At 47.2% G+C, this 18,475-nt stretch overlaps 1 protein-coding gene across 8 annotated transcripts in view; it reads left to right on the forward strand.

Annotated features, from left to right (window-relative positions):
- The window catches only part of QTGAL (queuosine-tRNA galactosyltransferase), a 96,515-nt gene that overhangs the window by 11,151 nt on the left and 66,889 nt on the right, over nt 1-18,475 (forward strand). For 7 of the 8 annotated variants that reach the window (XM_028112401.2, XM_088028078.1, XM_088028079.1 and 4 more), the window contains exon 4: nt 4,113-4,177. In XM_028112401.2, coding sequence (XP_027968202.2) covers nt 4,113-4,177 — 65 coding nt within the window. Of the gene's footprint in view, nt 1-4,112; nt 4,178-12,893; nt 13,112-18,475 lie in introns of those variants that run through there. The other variant, XM_028112406.2, reaches the window with a different exon arrangement.

The following is an 18,475-nucleotide window of genomic DNA, read 5'->3' on the forward strand; positions in this document are numbered from 1 at the left end:
TCTTCCCAGACACTTCTTGCCCTCAAAGCCCTTTCATCCTGTTCCCTCTCTCTGCTCTTTTCTGCCAGTTTTGGTGGTCAGGTGGTTCACTTCCAATTCTCAAGAGCGTTCCCCCAGCATGACCTCACAGAGCTTGCGCCTGACCCTGGAGGACTTGCTGGCCTACTCAGAGTTCTCAGAGGACATCTGAGCCCAGGCTGTCTCCTCCTGAGTTCCTGGGGGCCCGCCCTCAGACAGGGCTAACCTTTCGCAACACTGGCTCTCCACAAAGCAGTGTGCTGCTCCATGGGGGCGGCTCGATACCCGTCCTCCTGGTACCCTGCCGTCACTTTCGGCAGCTTCCTGCCAACACTGCGGTCTGTGTTCCTGGGCCAAGGAGAGGGAGGGTGTTGGTGGGCCTGAGTTAAATAGTTGAGTTCACGGAATGAAACAGAAACAGAGTGCCCCAACCCCACACCACATCCCTCATAAACAGCACCCCGTATCCTACTTAGAAGAGCAGGAAAGTATAGACATATTTTAGAAAAAATTTAAAACCAGTAATGGTTCTTAAAATTGGTCGTTTTAAAAGAAAGTTTTTTTCTAAGTTTATATTGAAAGACCACACTCTTTGGCATTGCCTCTTGGGGGCCCTGCCACCAGAGGACCAGGGCAGAGGACTGGGCGGCAGGCAGCCAGGCTGCGGCGGGCCCCACCCTCCACCTCTCTGTGCCTTGGTTTCCCTTTCGGGCAGCAGGTGCCCGTGCCCATTGCTGAGAAGGGTTAGGTGCTAGACTCTGTGCCTTGGTTCCCTTTTCGGGCAGCAGGTGCCCATGCCCATTGCTGAGGAGGCATAGGTGCTAGACTCTGTGCCTTGGTTTCCCTTTCGGGCAGCAGGTGCCCGTGCCCATTGCTGAGAAGGCATAGGTGCGAGAGCCACTCAGTCGCTGCCCATTCTTGGCGTCCTGATCTTCACCGTTAACTCATGCATCTGGAAGACACTCCGTTTTTTCCCAAATTATTTCTTGTTTTCATTGTTTGAAATAGAAAACTTGAAAGAAATCGGTTATTGTAGAACATCTGTTTCAGCTTGCTTCTGAGATATGTGTAAACAAATTGTGGTTTCTGAAACTAGTTTGAATGTCTTTTTAAAATATTCTTTAATTAAGATGGTTTGCATCTTCCGTAGTTGATAAAGGAAGTCGAGGGCATTTTGGTGATGGTGTGTCTTTACTTGTCTAATCTCCATTTTATTTTATTATTTTTAAAGATTTTATTTACTTATTTGACAGAGAGAGAGACACAGCGAGAGAGGGAACACAAGCAGGGCGAGTGGGAGAGGGAGAAGCAGGCTTCCCACCGAGCAGGGAGCCCGATGCGGGGCTCGATCCCAGGACCCCGGGATCATGACCCGAGCTGAAGGCAGCCGCATAATGACTGAGCCACCCAGGCGCCCCTAATCTCCATTTTAAACACATTTTGTTTTTTATAAAATACTTTTTATAGATTAGATATAACTTGAGTCATATCACATTTGTATGTGTTTTGTCAGTAACAAAATCAGTTGTCATAGTGTGAAGAAATGAAGCGGTTGTGCTGTCACTTTGAAGGGGGCAAGGTGAATTCAGAGGAGCCCTGCATTCCAATTATGGAACGGAGTTAATTTGATGACATCCGAAAGAGCATATTTTCCTACAAAGATATTTTCTGAAATAGAAGTTATGTCGACTATTGGATAACATAAATCCAGTGTTTCCTTTTCCAGGAGTGCTGAGTTATTTAAATTGGATTAAGATTCATTCTTATTATTTCATATCATAACAGAGCAAAACATTTCTTAAAAATGCGGTCACTTGCTAATATGAAAACACAACACAATTCTGTCCTCTCCAAAGAGTGAGGGTGGCTGCGTTTTTCCTGCTGTGACCATGACAACCGGCTCCGTCACAAAGGGACAGCCTCCCCGGACATCAGGCCCTGGCACAAACATTTGACTTTCTTCAAGGCAGTAATATTAAAGCAAATTCCTTGTCTTTGCCAAACATAGGACTCATTGTGAGGAACTTCCAGCTTCCTTAGTGAGACATGTTTTCCTTCGTTATCCAAATTCTGGTTCAATTTTTTCCCCTTCTGAAACCTGACTCTACTAAGCAGCTTTTTAAACAGAACTCCTGGTAATTTAAATGTGATTGTGGACCGTCTCTTCCCGTTTGCGTCGTCCTCATGCAGCGCTTTGGTTTTGATCCCAAGAGGCCTTTCCTGGGCCTGCCATGCCTGGCAGCGGTGACACAGCTTTAGCCACAGCTGTGTCCGTGCGGCCGCGAAACCATCCCCGGGCCCCTGCCTTGCCGCGCTTCCTTCTCTGCCTGTTACACCGGTGGTTCTTGGAGACCTGGGACCGCTCTGCTAACTGATTTGGGTTGGCTGAACTCTAGAATTAATGCTAGAGACTGAGCTGCCGCCTTGTGTGAAAACAGCCTGCACAAGGGCACTGCCCTGGGCCACAGCCTGGGTGACCTGAGCAAGGCCGTGTCCCTGCTTCTCTGGCCCAGCAGGACTGGCACTGGGGCTGCAGTTTGCTCAGAGCCGCTGACTGGAGCGGCTGCCTTCTCTCCCTGCCTCAGAGACGCTGTCCGTGGCGTGGAAAACCAGGGAGTGCTCCGGTGTGGCCTGAGGCAACGTATTACTGTGTCCCTGGCACCAACGAGATGTTCTTCAGTTCGCCTGAGCTGGAGTACTAGAGGGATTTACTGTTTTATGTCTGCGCACATCTGTTTCAGTTTCTGTGACTTTTCTCCGTGGCCCCAAATCCATAACTGGCTGGTTAACTCGATTCAGGTGTTGGTAACTGCTTTTCTAGGGAGGTGTATCTTGTGCCCCTTGAGGTCCCTTCGGCCCCTCTAAATACCTCCTGTAACCTGCCCTGGGCCTCAGCACCCGGACTCAGCTGCCTCAGTGCTGAGTTCTGTGGCCACTCCTTACTCAGAAAGCTTACTGGGCCGGGCCTGCCCTCCTGCCTGCCTCCATGGCCTGCTGTTCCCCACACCGCTGGGCACGCTCTGGCGTCTGCTCTTTATCAAACCCTAGCGGCCCCAGGCCCCCTCTTGCCTCTTGTCTTTGTAAGCCTCCTGGTACTTCTCCAGCACTGTTCATTCAGTGCAGCCGGAGGTCATCATTTAACTTTTCCCAACTCAGTTGCAATCTCTTTGAAGGCAAAGTGTTTCTAAAACATTCATTAAAACATAACATCCATACAGAAAAGTGCACTTATCATAAATGCCAGTTCAGTTAATTTTCTCAAACTGAGCACGCCATATAACCAGCGCCCCGATGAAGAGCCGACATCACCAGCCCTCAGAGGTCCTCTGCATCCCTTCTGGTCCCTGCCCACTTCCCAAGGCAACCCCCTGATTCCAGATGATTTTGCTGCCCTTGAACACCATGTGGACATCACGCACATGTGCATGCAAACCGGGGTTGTTCATTCTCATCACGGTATTTTTCTCAGCATTTCCGTTTTACGTTGGGGACTGTCACATCTTGGTGAACATGTGGGGGTGTTTGTGGGGTCTGCACTTAGCAGGGAGCTGCTGGGTCATAGGGTATGTGCATGTTCAGACGTGATGAATGCTAGCAGTGACTGTAATTACCACTGAGGGATGCATTCAGATAACCGCTCATGGTGTCCAGCTCAGTGAGCTTTTACCAGCCGATCACACATGCGTTACCCCCTCCCCAGGTAACCATATCTTGACTTTTATCAGCATTCCTGACGGCATTTACTCAAGCACTTCCATTCAGGGACATTTTGATTTTTTCTTTTTTAATATTCTCCCCAGCTTAGCTTAGTGTTACACTCAGTAAATGGTTGCTGAATCTGTTTTCCTCCAGTGAGCAATCCCTCCTTAATATGCTGGTCCCATGTGGCCTCTGCGTCTCAGCCCCTAAAGATGGAGCGCTGTTTTCCATTTGCTTCCCTTTCACTCTGTCTAGGGCTGACCTGGTTTTTTTTTTACCTGGTAGTGTACAATGTTGTTAGCTCCCTTGTAGTACCATTACCCTAAGTTCTAGGAAAGAGAAGACCACTGAAAATTGAATTACAAAAGAACTTTTATCTTTCTTTTTTCAAACAGTTGGATATTCTAAAAATCAAGCAATAGCGCAAAGCTCAGGATCTTACCTTTGCTTTTTGGATTCGGTAAGTAACTATTTTATTTAAAGCGTGTGTATATGTAGTGGTTGAATAATTAAATGACCTGACATTTTAGTGTGGTTCTTGAAAATCATTATTCTAATATATAATGATAAGACTTAAAAGTTAAGGTTCATGGGCTCTTGCTGTTAAATTGCCATAGCACTGAATGAGTTAATTTTTAATAAATAGGATTATATAAAAATGCAGAATTGTACAAAAGAATCACATAAACTGGGAAGATGTGGACAAACACTTAGCTGATGAACAGCCTTAGATAAGACGTAATGCACACAGTGATAAGAAAGCACAGAGAAGGGCCGGTGGTGGATCTGTCGGGAAGGACAGAGGACAGCCGGCTGCAGGTGGGCTTTAACATACCTTTAGGTCACTTGTGACCAAGGAAATAAAAGTTATATTAGTGAGATACGAGTTTTTATTTATTTATTTGAGAGAGAGAGAGAGCATGAAAGGGGGTAGGGTCAGAGGGAGAAGCAGACTCCCCGCTGAGCAGGGAGCCCGATGTGGGACTTGATCCCGGGACTCCGGGATCATGACCTGAGCCGAAGGCAGTCGCTGAACCAACTGAGCCACCCAGGCGCCCTGAGATACGAGTTTTTAAAAACCACGTTAACAGGGGTTTCTGAAGTGCAGATAGTTCGTATTTGGAAAGTGTGAATTGGGGGTGCTCGGCAGCAAAGTTAGGCATTTTGTTATCAAGAACTTAAAAAATGCTCATGCCCTCGACTCTAGACTTCATTTGTAGGGATCTCAGAAATTCTGAAAACAATTTATGTGTGGTCAGTATATGGGAATTACTACAATGTCTATAAAGCATCTTCAGTCACATGACGAAGGATTATGACAGGTGACCGAGAAGCATAATAGCGTGTGTTCACCCGTGGATTTTCTTGTTACTTTATTTTTTTTTAAAGATTATTATTTATTTATTGAGAGAGAGCACAAGCAGGGGGAGGGGCAGGCAGAGGGAGAAGCAGACTTCCCGCTGAGCTGGGAGCCCGATGCGGGGCTCGATCCCAGGACCCCGAGATCATGACCTGAGCCAAAGGCAGACACCCAACGACTAAGCCCCCCAGGCGCACCTTATTACTGACTTTGAAACACGCTTTAAGAATGTCTGTCTGTAGACCAAAGCAGCTACCCAAGGAATACCCAGAAGACGTGGGTGCCCTGCATCCCCAGACCCAGAGGAGCAGTGTGTCCTGAATGGCCACGGCGCCTGGCAGGGGCTGCAGGCCCGAGGGTTCACGAGGGGACCACCCGGGAGGGAGTCTGGGCGTGCGCCCGCACGGGGACACCCAGGGGGACTGCCAGGAGGGTGCCCCATCTTCCCGGAGGTGGCTCGGCGTCCTCAGTGCAGGACAGACAGGTCACGCACCTGTGCTGCCCTCGGGTGTGGGGCCGCGCCCTTGTCTGACGGCTGCCTGGAGCGCCTCTCTTCCATGCACTTTTGTTTTATTTGTTTAGTTTCTGATCTTGGTGGGTTTGGTTTATTTCTAGTGCTCACTCATTACCTCTCAACCTTTCTTTTTACTTTCTCGCGTAAGGTTTAGGACGATTCCTTCTCTTCTGGGGACCACATGGGTGTCCCTAAGTCCTGAATATAGTGACTCAGGTATTGTCACCTTCATAGCTTCCAACCTGATTTCTTCATCTTTAAACATAGACCTCGGGATCTCGGGGCAGAGAACTGAGTCCATCATGAGCCTCGGTTCAGGACACTCGCTCCTGTTTTCGAGCAGGGTCCGTTTGGTGTGTTGTACCCGTGTCTCGGCAAAGGCACTGGTGTACGTGCCCATGAACCTGCCGTGTAGGACTAGAGCCGGCCTGGCCCTCTGACCGCCTCCCCCGGCACACCTGCCACATGCCACGTCGTAACCCCTGCTGAACTCTGCTGTTTGTACAGAGCTGAAAAAGTCAATTAAAATTTCAGTGTTTTTATCTTTATGCAAAGAGTATCAGGCTGTGTAATATTTTAAAACTTGCGTTGTTAAGGTCCATCAGTATTGTTGTTACATCTTTGTAGATCATTCAGTTTTTTTGTTTTTTTTTTTATTTCATTTAAAGATTTTATTTATTTGAGAGAGAGAATGAGAGAGAGAGCACATGGTGGGGAGGGTCAGAGGGAGAAGCAGACTCCCCGCAGAGCAGGGAGCCCGATGTGGGACTCGATCCCCGGACTCCAGGATCATGACCTGAGCCGAAGGCAGTCGCTTAACTGACTGAGCCACCCAGGCGCCCGATCATTCAGTTTTTAAAAACGGAGGTAAAATTTATATATAGTGAAATGCAAGATTTCAGTGTGAAAATTATATACAAAGTGAACAATTTGGTGAGTTTTGACAGCTGTGTACACCCATATACCTAACACCCCAGTCAAGATACAGAGCATTTCCGTCACTCAGAACGTCCACTGTGCTTCTGCTAGACAGCACTCACGGGTCTCAGATCTGCAGGTGAAATCTTACAGGATGCCCTCTTGTGTGCAGCCTTTTACTCTGTGGTTCTCTGTGATATTTTGTGTGTCGATGGCTTAATCTTTTTTTTATTATCTGTTGTGTGAATATGCCACGATTTGTTTTACACTGTACTGTTTATTGACATTTGGGCAGTTTCCTGTCTGGGTTATTTTAGTGAAAGCACCACAAACATTCTTATGTAAGTCCTTTTGTGGATGTGTATTTCCATTTCTCTTGGGAAAATACCCAGGGGTGGAGTTGACTGGTCACAGGGTAAAGGTATGCTTCGCCTGAAAAGAACCTGCCAACCACAGACAATGCTCTTGTGTCCGGGGCGGGGGGGCTGCTCCACCTTCTTGCCGACCCGGACACTGTTGGTCTCAGTCTTAACTATTCAACAGGTGCAGAGTGTGTCTTGTTGCAGCTTTGATTTGCATTTCTGTGGTGCCTGGTGATGTTGTGCACCATTCACGGGTTTAATGGCCATTCATTTCTTTTGTGAAATGTCTGTTCAAATCTTTTGCCTGTTTTTTTTTAGTTGGGCTGTTCGTCTTGTTATTAGAAGACGAGTTATGCAAGTTCTATATTTTGGATGCAAGTCGGTTGTCAGACACTGTGAATACTTTCTCCCATCTGTGACTTGCCTTCATATTTAATGTCTTTTGATGAACAGAAATTCTAAATTTTGCTGAACTCCAGTGTATTTTTTTCTTTTGTAGTTAATTTGTTTTTCTGAGAAATCTCCACTTGCCCCAAAGGAGAAGCTATTCTCTTATATTTTTTCTAGTAGTTTATGGTTTTTATTTTATATTTAGCTCATTATCCAGCTCGTATTAATGTCTGTATGAAGCAGGACCCAAGGCTAATTGGTCACAGCGCCCTTTGTTGACGACACTGTCTTTGCTGAGTTGCCTGATGCCCCTGCTGAAAGTCAGTCAGCGTGCCGGTGCATGTTCCATCCTGCTGCTCTGCGGTCTGTGGTGTGCATGTGGCCCGCCACACAGCAGGGCACGGACAGACAGACCACGCGTGCTCACGCATCCCCCGCCAGGCACCTGGCTGCTTCCAGCTTTTGCTCTCGTGAGTGATGCTGCTGCACTGCACGGTGTCACGGAAGCCAGAGCTCCTGTTGGGTGGAATGCTTGCCCCAGGGGTGCGCGGCCATCTGACTGAGGGACACCGCACTGCTCTCATGTGGCAACAGCCCTCGGAGCCTGGGCCATGGAGTCCATAGCCTCCCAACACTTAGCACCATCAGCCTCTTAATTTTTGCCAGTGCCTCACAGTGTTTCCATCTGTGCTTCCCGGTTGTAAATTGTGGCGAGCACCAAGCTCACCTTTTTGCCCATTTTTCTTTTTCAAACTTAAAGAAAAGTACAGAGAACTCGGCTTCGCAGTCAGCATTCCATCTGTCACCTTGAGCCTTTGCTTCCTGCCAAGAAGGACATCTCCTCCCAGCAGAGCAGGAACACATACAGGACGGACCCCGCATGCCCAGCTTGTTCATGTGTCACCTGAGGCCTGGTCAGGACCACGTGCTGGAGTTGCTTGTCTCATGTCCTCCATCTCCTCTGTCTGGAACATTCCAAAGCCTGACTTTCTTCATCTTGATGTTTTGGAGGGTTCCAGGGCACTTGTAGACTGCCCTTTTTAAAAACTCAAGTTGTCTGATTTCTTCACGACTGTGTTAGGCATGCATCTTTGTGTGGGATATCTTGTTGCATGTGATTTTGATTTGCCCCATTCCTGCCAGTGCTGTCTCTGGTCACCCAGTGTAGGTGGCATCTGGACAGTGGAGCTGCAGCAAGCCCTTACGAGCTCTCCTGTGGATTGCCTCTTTTTCGGCTGGCCTTCCCTGGTGGGCACATCAGGGTCCGTGGGGTCAGGAGAAAATGGTTGCGGTCTGCAGCGAAGGCAGGGTACTGACGATACATCAAAATAAAATATTTTTGCATGAAGAAGGCTTCTGAGGCCTCTTTGCTGGGTTGCATTTTGACTTGTTGGCCCCTGGGACGCAGGCAGATTGCCGCATTTTAAAACTTAGAGTGTTTATCGTTAGGAGCAGCTCCCAGGCTGCGGCTCCTCCTGGAGTTCATTCATTGGTGTGCCTGGTGCTGGTGGGGACAAGGGGTGCAGCAGTCAACAAAACAGACCGGAGAGCAAAAGCCAACGTCTCCACGGTGACGTCGGCCCCCCCCACCCCTCCAGACCCTCACGCACTTTCACACACGCAAGCCAGGCCCACGTCCCCTGCAGCTTCTCAGCGATGCCCTCGCCTCTGAGTGCCGCCAGCACACGAGGGGCCTCACCCCTTGGCCTGCTCGTGGGATGCCCTGTGCACGGCACTCGCCAGTTTGCACACGCCTGCCATGGACGGTGTGCTGTGGCCCGGGCCTTCACAATTCAGGAATCTCCTGCTTAAAAGAGGATGTCATGGCAGCGCTTAAGAAACGTGTGTTGCAAAGCTTGAGCGTGGCTTCCACGTACATACTTAGCTGTCCTTTGGCATCTTTCGTCAGCATCTTGTAATTTTCAGGGTACCACAATCACGTACACATGCTGTTAAGTTTATGCTGACATGCCCTTTTCTTTCAAGCAGTTGTAAACGGACATTGCGGTCTTAATTTCTACGTTCACTTGTTCATCATTACGGTAAAGAAATATGGTATTTTTATGTATTGATCCTGCCGAACTCCCTTTTAGCTCTAGGTTTTGGGGTAGGTTCCCGAGGACTTCCTAGACAGACGGTCACGTCTTCTGCAAAGAGGGTGGTTTTATTTCTTCCTCTCCGACCTCTGTGCCCTTCACCCCGCTTCTGCCTCCCAGCACCGAATAGAACTTGTGCTGGGTGAGGGCAGCACCCTTGCCCTTCCAGGTCCCGCGGGGTCCGCTCTGTCCTGGCTGGCTGACAGCTTTCCTCGTGAATATGTGCTGGGTTTTGTCAGATGTTCTTTCTGTGTCAGTTGGGATTTATTGGTTTTTAAAACATGTTACTGAAGATTTATACGATTTTTTCCCATGATTTTGGAATTTGGAATTTTTCTGATTGTTAAGAATCATTCCTGGAATTTGGTGAGCTCTTTCAAAGCATAGCTTCAAGGTTTTTTTTCAAATAAGATGAATTTTTCAATATTAGCTCGTAATTTTTTTTTCTATCTTGTTTTTTCCTCTTGGGTCTCTTGTGTGTGAATGTTAGGTCTTACAGTCTGCTCATTTCTCCATGATTTCTATTTCTTTGTAATTTTGCATGTTACAGTCTGACCTTCCAGCTGGGGACTGTGAACATGCACTTCATGCTCACAGTTGCTTTTAGGAGTTAGAGCTTAGGCTTTCGGCTCCCGGAAGCCTTTCCTCCCACGTACTGGGGTACTTCTGGGAGTCCCCCTGTTTTGTTTGTCTCCCAGCAGCTCCAGGGGTGGCTGATTCTCTCTGCTTCCCAGGTCCCAGGTTAATGAGATGCATTAATGGTTAATTTTGTTTGTCTGTGGCTCTCTGCACCCTGGGAGGGCAGGCCAAACTGTGCGTTTGGGGAGGGTGGAAGGTTGAGGCAGAAGGAAGGGGACTGAGTACCTCCCAGGTACTCAAGAGGCAAAGCGCTTGAGCCCAGGCCGCTGCGTGGTGGTGTTTCGCTCTATGTAGAATGACCTATGGCCAGTAACTGGTTAAACACACCTGTTGCCAGCAGGTAAGGAGGTTTGCTTTTCTCCTCTCTGCATCCCATGCCCACTGATTTTTATGTCTGACTTGTGAGTTCCATGTGGGGTCATTCAGAAAAGAGTGTTGGTATCTGCTGCAACTTTAGGACACAGTTGAGCAATGTCACGGGTTCAGGTCTGCAGCAAGTCGAGCCAGCTATCCACGGGGCCTGCAGATGCCTGCTTTTCCAATAGAGTGTCAGCTAGAAATTTTGGCTGCACAGGCAAGGCGGGGTGGGGGGAGCCGCTCAGCTTAGAAGGAAGCCCTGGGGAGAGGAGAGGCGCAGGAGGGGGCGGTGCTGGGCCTACGGGCTGGTGCCTCGGTGCCTCGGTGCCTCGCTGCCTCTGGGTCATTGCTCTGGTCTCATCGATACTAGTGTGCAGGGAACTACACGGGTTTTTGTGTGATTCTGTTCATAATTGGGGTGAGCTTCAGCGGTTGGCAAATCAGAAGTACTTTTGCCATGTTTTAAAAAGTCATGCTTTTTGTTCTGTCTTCAACAATGTATCATGGTAAATAGACATCCCCCTCCATTAAAATAAACAAGTGACAGAAAACTCAAAGTTTGTTTAAAAATTGTTATACAGTCTTTATCAACTCTTTTTTTTTAAGATTTTATTTATTTATTTGACAGAGAGAGACACAGCGAGAGAGGGAACACAAGCAGGGGGAGTGGGAGAGGGAGAAGCAGGCTTCCCGCGGAGCAGGGAGCCCGATGCGGGGCTCGATCCCAGGACCCTGGGACCATGACCTGAGCCGAAGGCAGACGTGGCCAGGATGTGATCTCAAGAGCTTTCCTAGGACCCTGTGCTTCACTGTTCCAGGATTACCATTCCCGTTGTGTTAATGTATTACAAATGAATGGTCTTATTTCAGAAGTTTAACAGCTGAGCCACCCAGGCGCCCCAGACTTTATCAACTCTTGTGAGTGTGTGTTGATGCCTGTGTGCTACCCCGTCCTTGGGGGTGTTTGCTGGGACCCGCGTGGGAGCAGTGCTGGGGGGCGGTCAGGTGGCCTCCCCCCTCCCCCCGCCTCTGCTTCTCCGGACACACCACAACCTCTCCTCTTTCCTGAGAGATAAGTTATGGGCTCTGTTAGAGCGAGACCGGGAGGGCGTTGGCTGGGTCAGGAGGAGGGCCACGTGATCTTCGTGGTGACCGTTCCCAGAAAGGGCCAAGTAGCCCCACCAAGAAGCAGGTGATGCCCTTAATTAATGAGGGAGAGAACTGCGCATCAGTCCTTCGCGCATGGCTCCTGCTCTTGTTCTTGGAAGGGAGACAGGTTCTTTCTCAACACTCATGAAAGGTTTTCTGGAACAGAGAAAGCCCCGGCAGTCTCCGCACGTGGCTGCTCATGCTGCTTCACGGGAGCCGCCCTCGGCTGTTTTTGTTGGCTGTGGGCATTAGTTCTTGGCAGGCTCCGGCTCTTGCCGAGTGCCACTAACCTTCATTTCTTTAGAGAGACTAATGCCCCAGACAGCAGTGAGCTTTTGAAATATTTTCTGTTTGTGTAGAGTGTTTTCATTTTAGTTCCTAGGAACGGGGGATGAGCTGGGTGTTTGTTCAGCTGCTCCCTCCGAGTGCTGGTCCCGAAACCTGCTGGCCAGGGAGACAGCTTGCTGCAACGTGGACTTGGGCCACTGCAGACGGACAGACTGCAGACCCGCAGGCAGACTCTGCTCCGACAAGCTTCAGGAGAAGGTGGTGCACCTCCTGCCCCTTCCCCGGCGGCAGTGACTTCTGCTCATCCCTCTGCCACGGGCCCCTGCTATTTCCTACCCTCACGCTGGGGCCTGGTGGACGAGAGGGGCCACTATGCCCCAGCTGGCAGGGGCGCACACGCTGACCTGCCCTGGGGAACAGGAGGGCAGGAGGTAGATGAGAGGGGTGTCTGCTCTGGGCTGCATGAGCCCCGGGCAGCCCCCCATCCTGCCCCTGCAGCCCAGATCCCCTGTGCTCCTCCTCCTTCCTGCTGAATCTCTTGCTGATCCGAGGAATGCTTGTCTTCTCTCCCAGTTACAGGGATTTCCTTTCTCAGAGGAGCTGCGAGCCAGGGGAGGGGCGTTGGCCACACAGTCTCCCGTTTTGTCAGCAGAGGAAACTGCGCAGCTTGAATGTGTATGTGTTTAGTGAATCCACATGCTTGATCCCAAATTACTTTTGTGTGCTTCTGCTAGAATCATGGCTACAGAAAAGTTGTGTGTGCATACGGATGGGGACTGGGAACTAGAACGGCAGAAACGGCAGTGCATTCGGCGGGGGGGGGGGAACTGCTGTGTCCTCCTGAACACTGGTGCCCTAAACCCAGAACTTGACAGTATTTTTAAAAAGCATCAAGGAGTGAACTCAGATTAAACTTTCTTCCTAAATACTAGGCATGCTTTATTGGAGACAGATTTAAAAATCAACCACTTAATAAAAGACACCCATTGAGCGTGCACATTCAGTGGGTCTGACAAACGCACACGCCCACATAAGGGCCACTTCAGTCCAGGTTAGCGTGTCCTCACACCACTTCGCACTCACACCCTCCTTCCCTTTGTTAGGGTTTTTTTCCTGTTCCAGAACTTCATATAAATGGAATCATACAGTATGTGATCTTGCCATTGGCCCTTTCTACTCCGCGTACTGTTTTTGAGATTTACCCGTGTTGTTGCTGACATCAGTACGTCGGCCTTCGCTGCTGCTGAACCGGCTCTTCCAGGGGACGCCTCCTGTAGGTGCCCGGCGGTGGATGCTGCGTGGTCTCCGGTGTTCAGCTGCCGTGAGTACAGACACCGCGGAAGTTTGTGCAGGTCTAACCGTGGATGTGCAGTCATTGCTTCTGGTAAATAAATCTTGGACAGAACTGATGGGTGATATAAACACGCACATTTGCTTTTGTAAGAGGCTTCAGAACGATTTTCCAAAAGGGATGAACCCCTTTACATTCCCGGCGATTTACAAGAGCTTATTGAGTTTCTCCCAACACTTGGAGTTGTCCGTCTTTGAGATTTGAGCCTCAGGGCATGCCTATGGGACTGTCTCCTGTGGTTTTGGATTGCATCTCCCCGGTGACTAAAGATGCCGAGTCTTCTTCGTTTGGGCGTTCACTGGTCATGTGTGTATCTTCCTGTGTGAAGAGTACTTCAAGTCTTTCGACTTTTTTACTCAGATACAGGTCCTTTCTCCCAGTCTGTGGCTTGCCTTTGTTTTCATTTCCCAGACGTGTCTTAATGAACAGAAGTTATGAATTAGGATTAAGTCTATCTTACCAGTTTTTCCTGTCAAGATTTGTGCTTTTTTTTGTCCTAAGAACCTAAGAAGTCTTTGTCTACCCCAAGACTTTCTCCCTGTTTTTTCCTAGAGGTTTTGTCTTTTACACGTAGGTGTCTCAGCTGTTCGGGTTCATCGAGTGTGGTGTGCAGGGGGGATTGTGGGTGACGGTCTTCCTCTGTGTACCCGGCTTTAGCATCCGAGCCAGTTGGCACCTCTGTTGAAGGTCGGGGGGCCAGACACAGTGCAGACGCTTCGTCTCTGTCCGTGAGCCACTTCCATGCTGCCTTTGTTCCCATGGCAGCAGCAAGAATGAAGCTACAGGGTAGTTGTATTGAAAAAATCAGGTATGGTTAGGTCCTCTAGCTGTGTTCTTCCTTTTCAAAATTGCTTTTTTTTTTTTTAGGTCTTTAGAATTTCTGTAGACATTTAGATTCAGCTGTCAAGTCTGCTTGAGTTTTTATTGGAATTGCATTGAATCTATAGACCCATCTGGAGGTCTTACCAACACTGAGTGTTCTAATCCATAAACATGGTACATCTCTTCATTTATTTAGGCTTCTTGGATTTCTCTCAAATGTTTTATAGTTTTCATTATACAGGTATTGCATAAATTTAACAAAATACATCACTAAGTATTTTCTGGGTTTTGGTGCTATCAAAAACTGATATTAAAAGTTAATACCAGTTTTATTGCTGTAAATCTGCTAAATTACCTTATTAGTTATAGTAGGTTAGGTATAGTAGGGCTCTTGTTTGTTTTAACAGTTCACTGTGAAGTGATGAATAGACTTTTACGTGTTTCTGACCGAGAGCTCATATCCCCTGGTCTTGGCTCGCCATGTGGGCCAAGCCTCCAGGGCAGAGTCACATAGAAGTGGTTCTGCCAAACCCTTATCACGCTCACAGTTGTGTTTGTGTCATCACTTAGATTGTTAAGAAGAACACGCCTAGAGAAGGGCACTGGACGTAAATGTACACCTCAGCGGATCCTCATAAAGCAGATATGTGGATCACCCCAGAACCCCTTTCTTGCTCCTTCTCGATTACGTTTCTTATCCTTCCCAAAGTTAAATATTGTCCTGTTTGTTGATGTGACAGTTCCGCCTGGTTTTGAACTTTTTATAAGAGGCGTCATATATAGCCTTTTGTGTCCGCTTCTCTCACTCTGTGGCTTGCTTGCCTTTTCACTATCTGAAAGCTACCAGTTGATAAATAGAATTCTTAATTTTAGGACAGGTCCATTTAGTAATCTTTTCCTTTACAGTCAGTCTCATTGTGCCTTCTTCTTGAGACATTTTTTCCTACTTTTAGGCTCTGAAGTTATTCTCTTAGTTCCAGATCCTTTATTTCTTTTTTACCTTTTATATTTTGATCTAAACTCTACTTGGAATTGTTTTTGCTCATTTTTATTTAAGTTTAACATATACACAGATAAGGGTGCAGGTCATAAGTGTACAGTTCACGGAGTTATGGGAAACTGAGCTGTCCTGTGTAGTCGTCCATAGGTGCAGGACCAGAGCACTGCCGGCTTCTCACGGGCCCTCCTCTTCCTCCTCAGAAACCCCATTCTCTTGTCTACAGCATGACTGGAATGCAAACACCCAAGGTTAGTTTTATCTTATTTTGACCTATATGTAATTCCTCACATATTCTTTTGTGTCTGGCTTATCTTGCCCAACGTTACGTTTTGGAGATTAGTGCTGACTTTTGCATAGCAGCATTTCACAACTTTTATTGCTGTGTGATAGTCCAGAATACGGAGGTGCCCAGCTCCACCCTTCTGCTGGTTCAACATTTGGGTCTTTGAGCAATGCTGCCAGGAAATGCTTGTACATTTCTTTCAGCACACATGCGACTGTGGGTCTGCTTGTCACGTACGGGAGGAGGGACTGGAGCGCCCATGGTGCTGTGCTCACCTGCAGCAGGCGCCTGTCCAGCAGTGTGAAGGCGTGCTAGCTGGCCTGTCTCCTGGCCCTTCCTGTGTCTGGTCTTCTTCACTTGAGTCATCTGGTGTGATGACATGGTGGTGACTGTGTGTGGTTTTAAATTCATTTCCCTGATGTCTGATGAGGTTGCAGGTGGATATTTCTTCGTGTATTGCCTGCTCATGTCTCTTACCCATTTTTTTATGATGTTGCCTCTTTTTCTTCAATAAGTTAATAAGATGTGTTGTATATAAGTCCTTCGTTGCATGTATGAATCACAAAGAGCTCCTCCTGCTGTGTGGCTTTCATTTTTATTCCTTTTTTTTTTAAGTTTGTTTGTTTGTTTATTATTTCTTATTTATCTAGTAATCTCTACATCCAATGTGGGGCTCAAACTCACGACCCCGAGATCAAGTGTCACATGTTCTTTTTTTATTCTTTAATAGTTTTGAGTGAATAGAAGTTTCTAATTTACTGTCGTCCAGTTTATCAATCTTTTCCTTATTGTTAGTGCTTTTTTCCCCAGTTGTGAAATTTTTGTTTACCTCACTCTCATGATGATGTTTTTCTATATCATTCTCTGGAAGCTTTATTGTTACTTTTCACATTCAGATCTATAGTCAATCTAGAAATTACTTCTATCTGCATGTGACGTAGAGGTCCCAAATGACTCCTTCTCATGGGGATTTCCAGTGGGTGTAGCATTGTTGTTGAAAGAAAGGCCCTTGCTCATAGCTTTCTGAGCTGTCTTTAATCCGGTGTTGATGTGTGTAGGACCTGTTTCTGGCCTCTGTGTCCTGTCCATTTGGGCTGTTGGTCTGTCCTTCGTTTGCCACATTGCAGCTTTACAGAACACAGTGTAGTTTGATTCTGTAAGTCCTCTTGTTCATCTACTTCAATATTTCTGGCTATTTTTTAAAAAATCTTTTTGCGTTGGGGCACCTGGGTGGCTCAGTCAGCTAAGTGTCCAACTCTTGATCTCAGCTCAGGTCTTTTTAATTTATTTTTATTTTTATATTTTAAAGATTTTTAATTGAGAGAGAGAGAATGAGAGAGAGAGAGCACGAGAGGGAAGAGGGTCAGAGGGAGAAGCAGGCTCCCCGCCGAGCAGGGAGCCCCATGCGGGACTCGATCCCCGGGACTCCAGGATCGTGACCTGAGCCGAAGGCGGTCGCCCAACCGACTGAGCCACCCAGGCGCCCTCAGGTCTTTTTTATTCAAATTCTAGTTAGTTGACCTACAGTTCAGTAATGGTTTCAGGAGTAGAATTCAGTGGTTCATCACTTACATGCAACACTCAGCGCTCATCATAACATGTGCCCTCCTTAGTACCCATCCCCCACTCACCTCCTTCCATCGACCCTCAGTTTGTCTTTATAGTTAAGAGTCTCTCATGATTTGTTTCCCTCTTTCTTTTTTCCCCTCCTGTATGTTCATTCATCTGTTTTGTTTCTTAAATTCCACATATCATTGGGATCATAGGATAATTGTCTTTCTCTGATTGACTTATTTCACTTAGCATAATACTCTCTAGTTCTAGCCACATCATTGCAAATGGCAAGATCTCATTCCTTTTGATGGCTGCATAATATTCCATTGTATATATAAACCACCTCTTCTTTACCCATTCATCTGTTGACGGACATCTTGGCTCTTTCCACAGTTTGGCTATTGTGGACATTGCTGCTATAAACACTGGGGTGCAGGTGCCCCTTCGGGTCCCTACATTTGTATCTTTGGGGTAAATACCCAGTAGTGCAATTGCTGGGTCATGGGTAGCTCTGTTTTCAACTGTTTGAGGAACCTCCATACTGTTTTCCAGAGTGGTTGCACCAGCTTGCATTCCCACCAACAGTGTAGGAGGGTTCCCCTTTCTCCACATCCCCGCCAACATCTGTCGTTCCCTGACTTGTTAATTTTAGCCATTCTGACTGGTGTGAGGTGGTGTCTCATTGAGGTTTTGATTTGTATTTCCCTGATGCCAAGTGTTGTTGAGCACTTTTTCATGTGTCTGTTGTGCATCTCGTATTTTTATTTAGAAGAATTTCTATGCATGTCTTTTGCCCATTTTTTTTAAACTTTTTATTTATTTATTCATGAGAGACAGAGAGAGGCAGAGGGAGAAGCAGGCTCCCCGCTGAGCAGGGAGCCCGATGCAGGACTCGATCCCAGGACCCTGGGATCATGACCTGAGCCGAAGGCAGACGCTTAACCATCTGAGCCACCCAGGCGCCCATTTTTAATTGGATTATTCATTTTGGGAGTGTTGAGTTTTATAAGTTCTTTATATATTTTACATTCTAGCCCTTTATAGAATATGTTTTTTGCAAGTATCTTCTCCCATTCCATAGGTTGCCTTTTTTTTTTTCATAGTGAAGCTTCTTCCATGTGGCCTCTTCTCTCTTTTTAGTTGTGTCAGTCTTCAGATCCATTTCCGGGGTATTTGGGACAATTTGATAGTTGTCTAATTGTGTTCATGGTGTGAGGCATGCCTAGGGTCCTCCTACTGTCCCGCCATCTTCCTGCTCCTAGTAGGTTGGCTTTTAGTGTTGTGGATGAAAGACCTAAATGTGAGACTATAAAAATCCTGGAGGAGAACACAGGGAGTAATATCTTTGATGTCAGCCGTAGCAATATTTTTCTAGATGTGTTCCTGAGACACAGGAAACAAAAACAAAAATAAACTATTGGGACTTCATCAAAATAAAAAGTTTCTGCACAGTGAAGGAAACTATCAACAGAAATACAATTTATTTTTGTGTTTTGATCTTGTATTCTGTGACCTTGCTGAACTTGTTTATTAAATAGCTTAGTATTTTTTTGTAGATTCTTTAGGATTTTCTAAATACAAAATCATGCCGTCTGCAAATCAAGGCAGTGTCATGTCTTCCTTTCCAATCTGGATGCCTTTTAGCCTCCTTTCTTGTCTGGTTCCACTGACCAGA

The sequence above is a fragment of the Eumetopias jubatus genome, unplaced genomic scaffold, assembly GCF_037043125.1.
Source record: "Eumetopias jubatus isolate StellerSeaLion01/CBP00866 unplaced genomic scaffold, mEumJub1_p1.0 scaffold_10, whole genome shotgun sequence".
NCBI classification, from domain to species: Eukaryota; Metazoa; Chordata; class Mammalia; order Carnivora; family Otariidae; genus Eumetopias; species Eumetopias jubatus.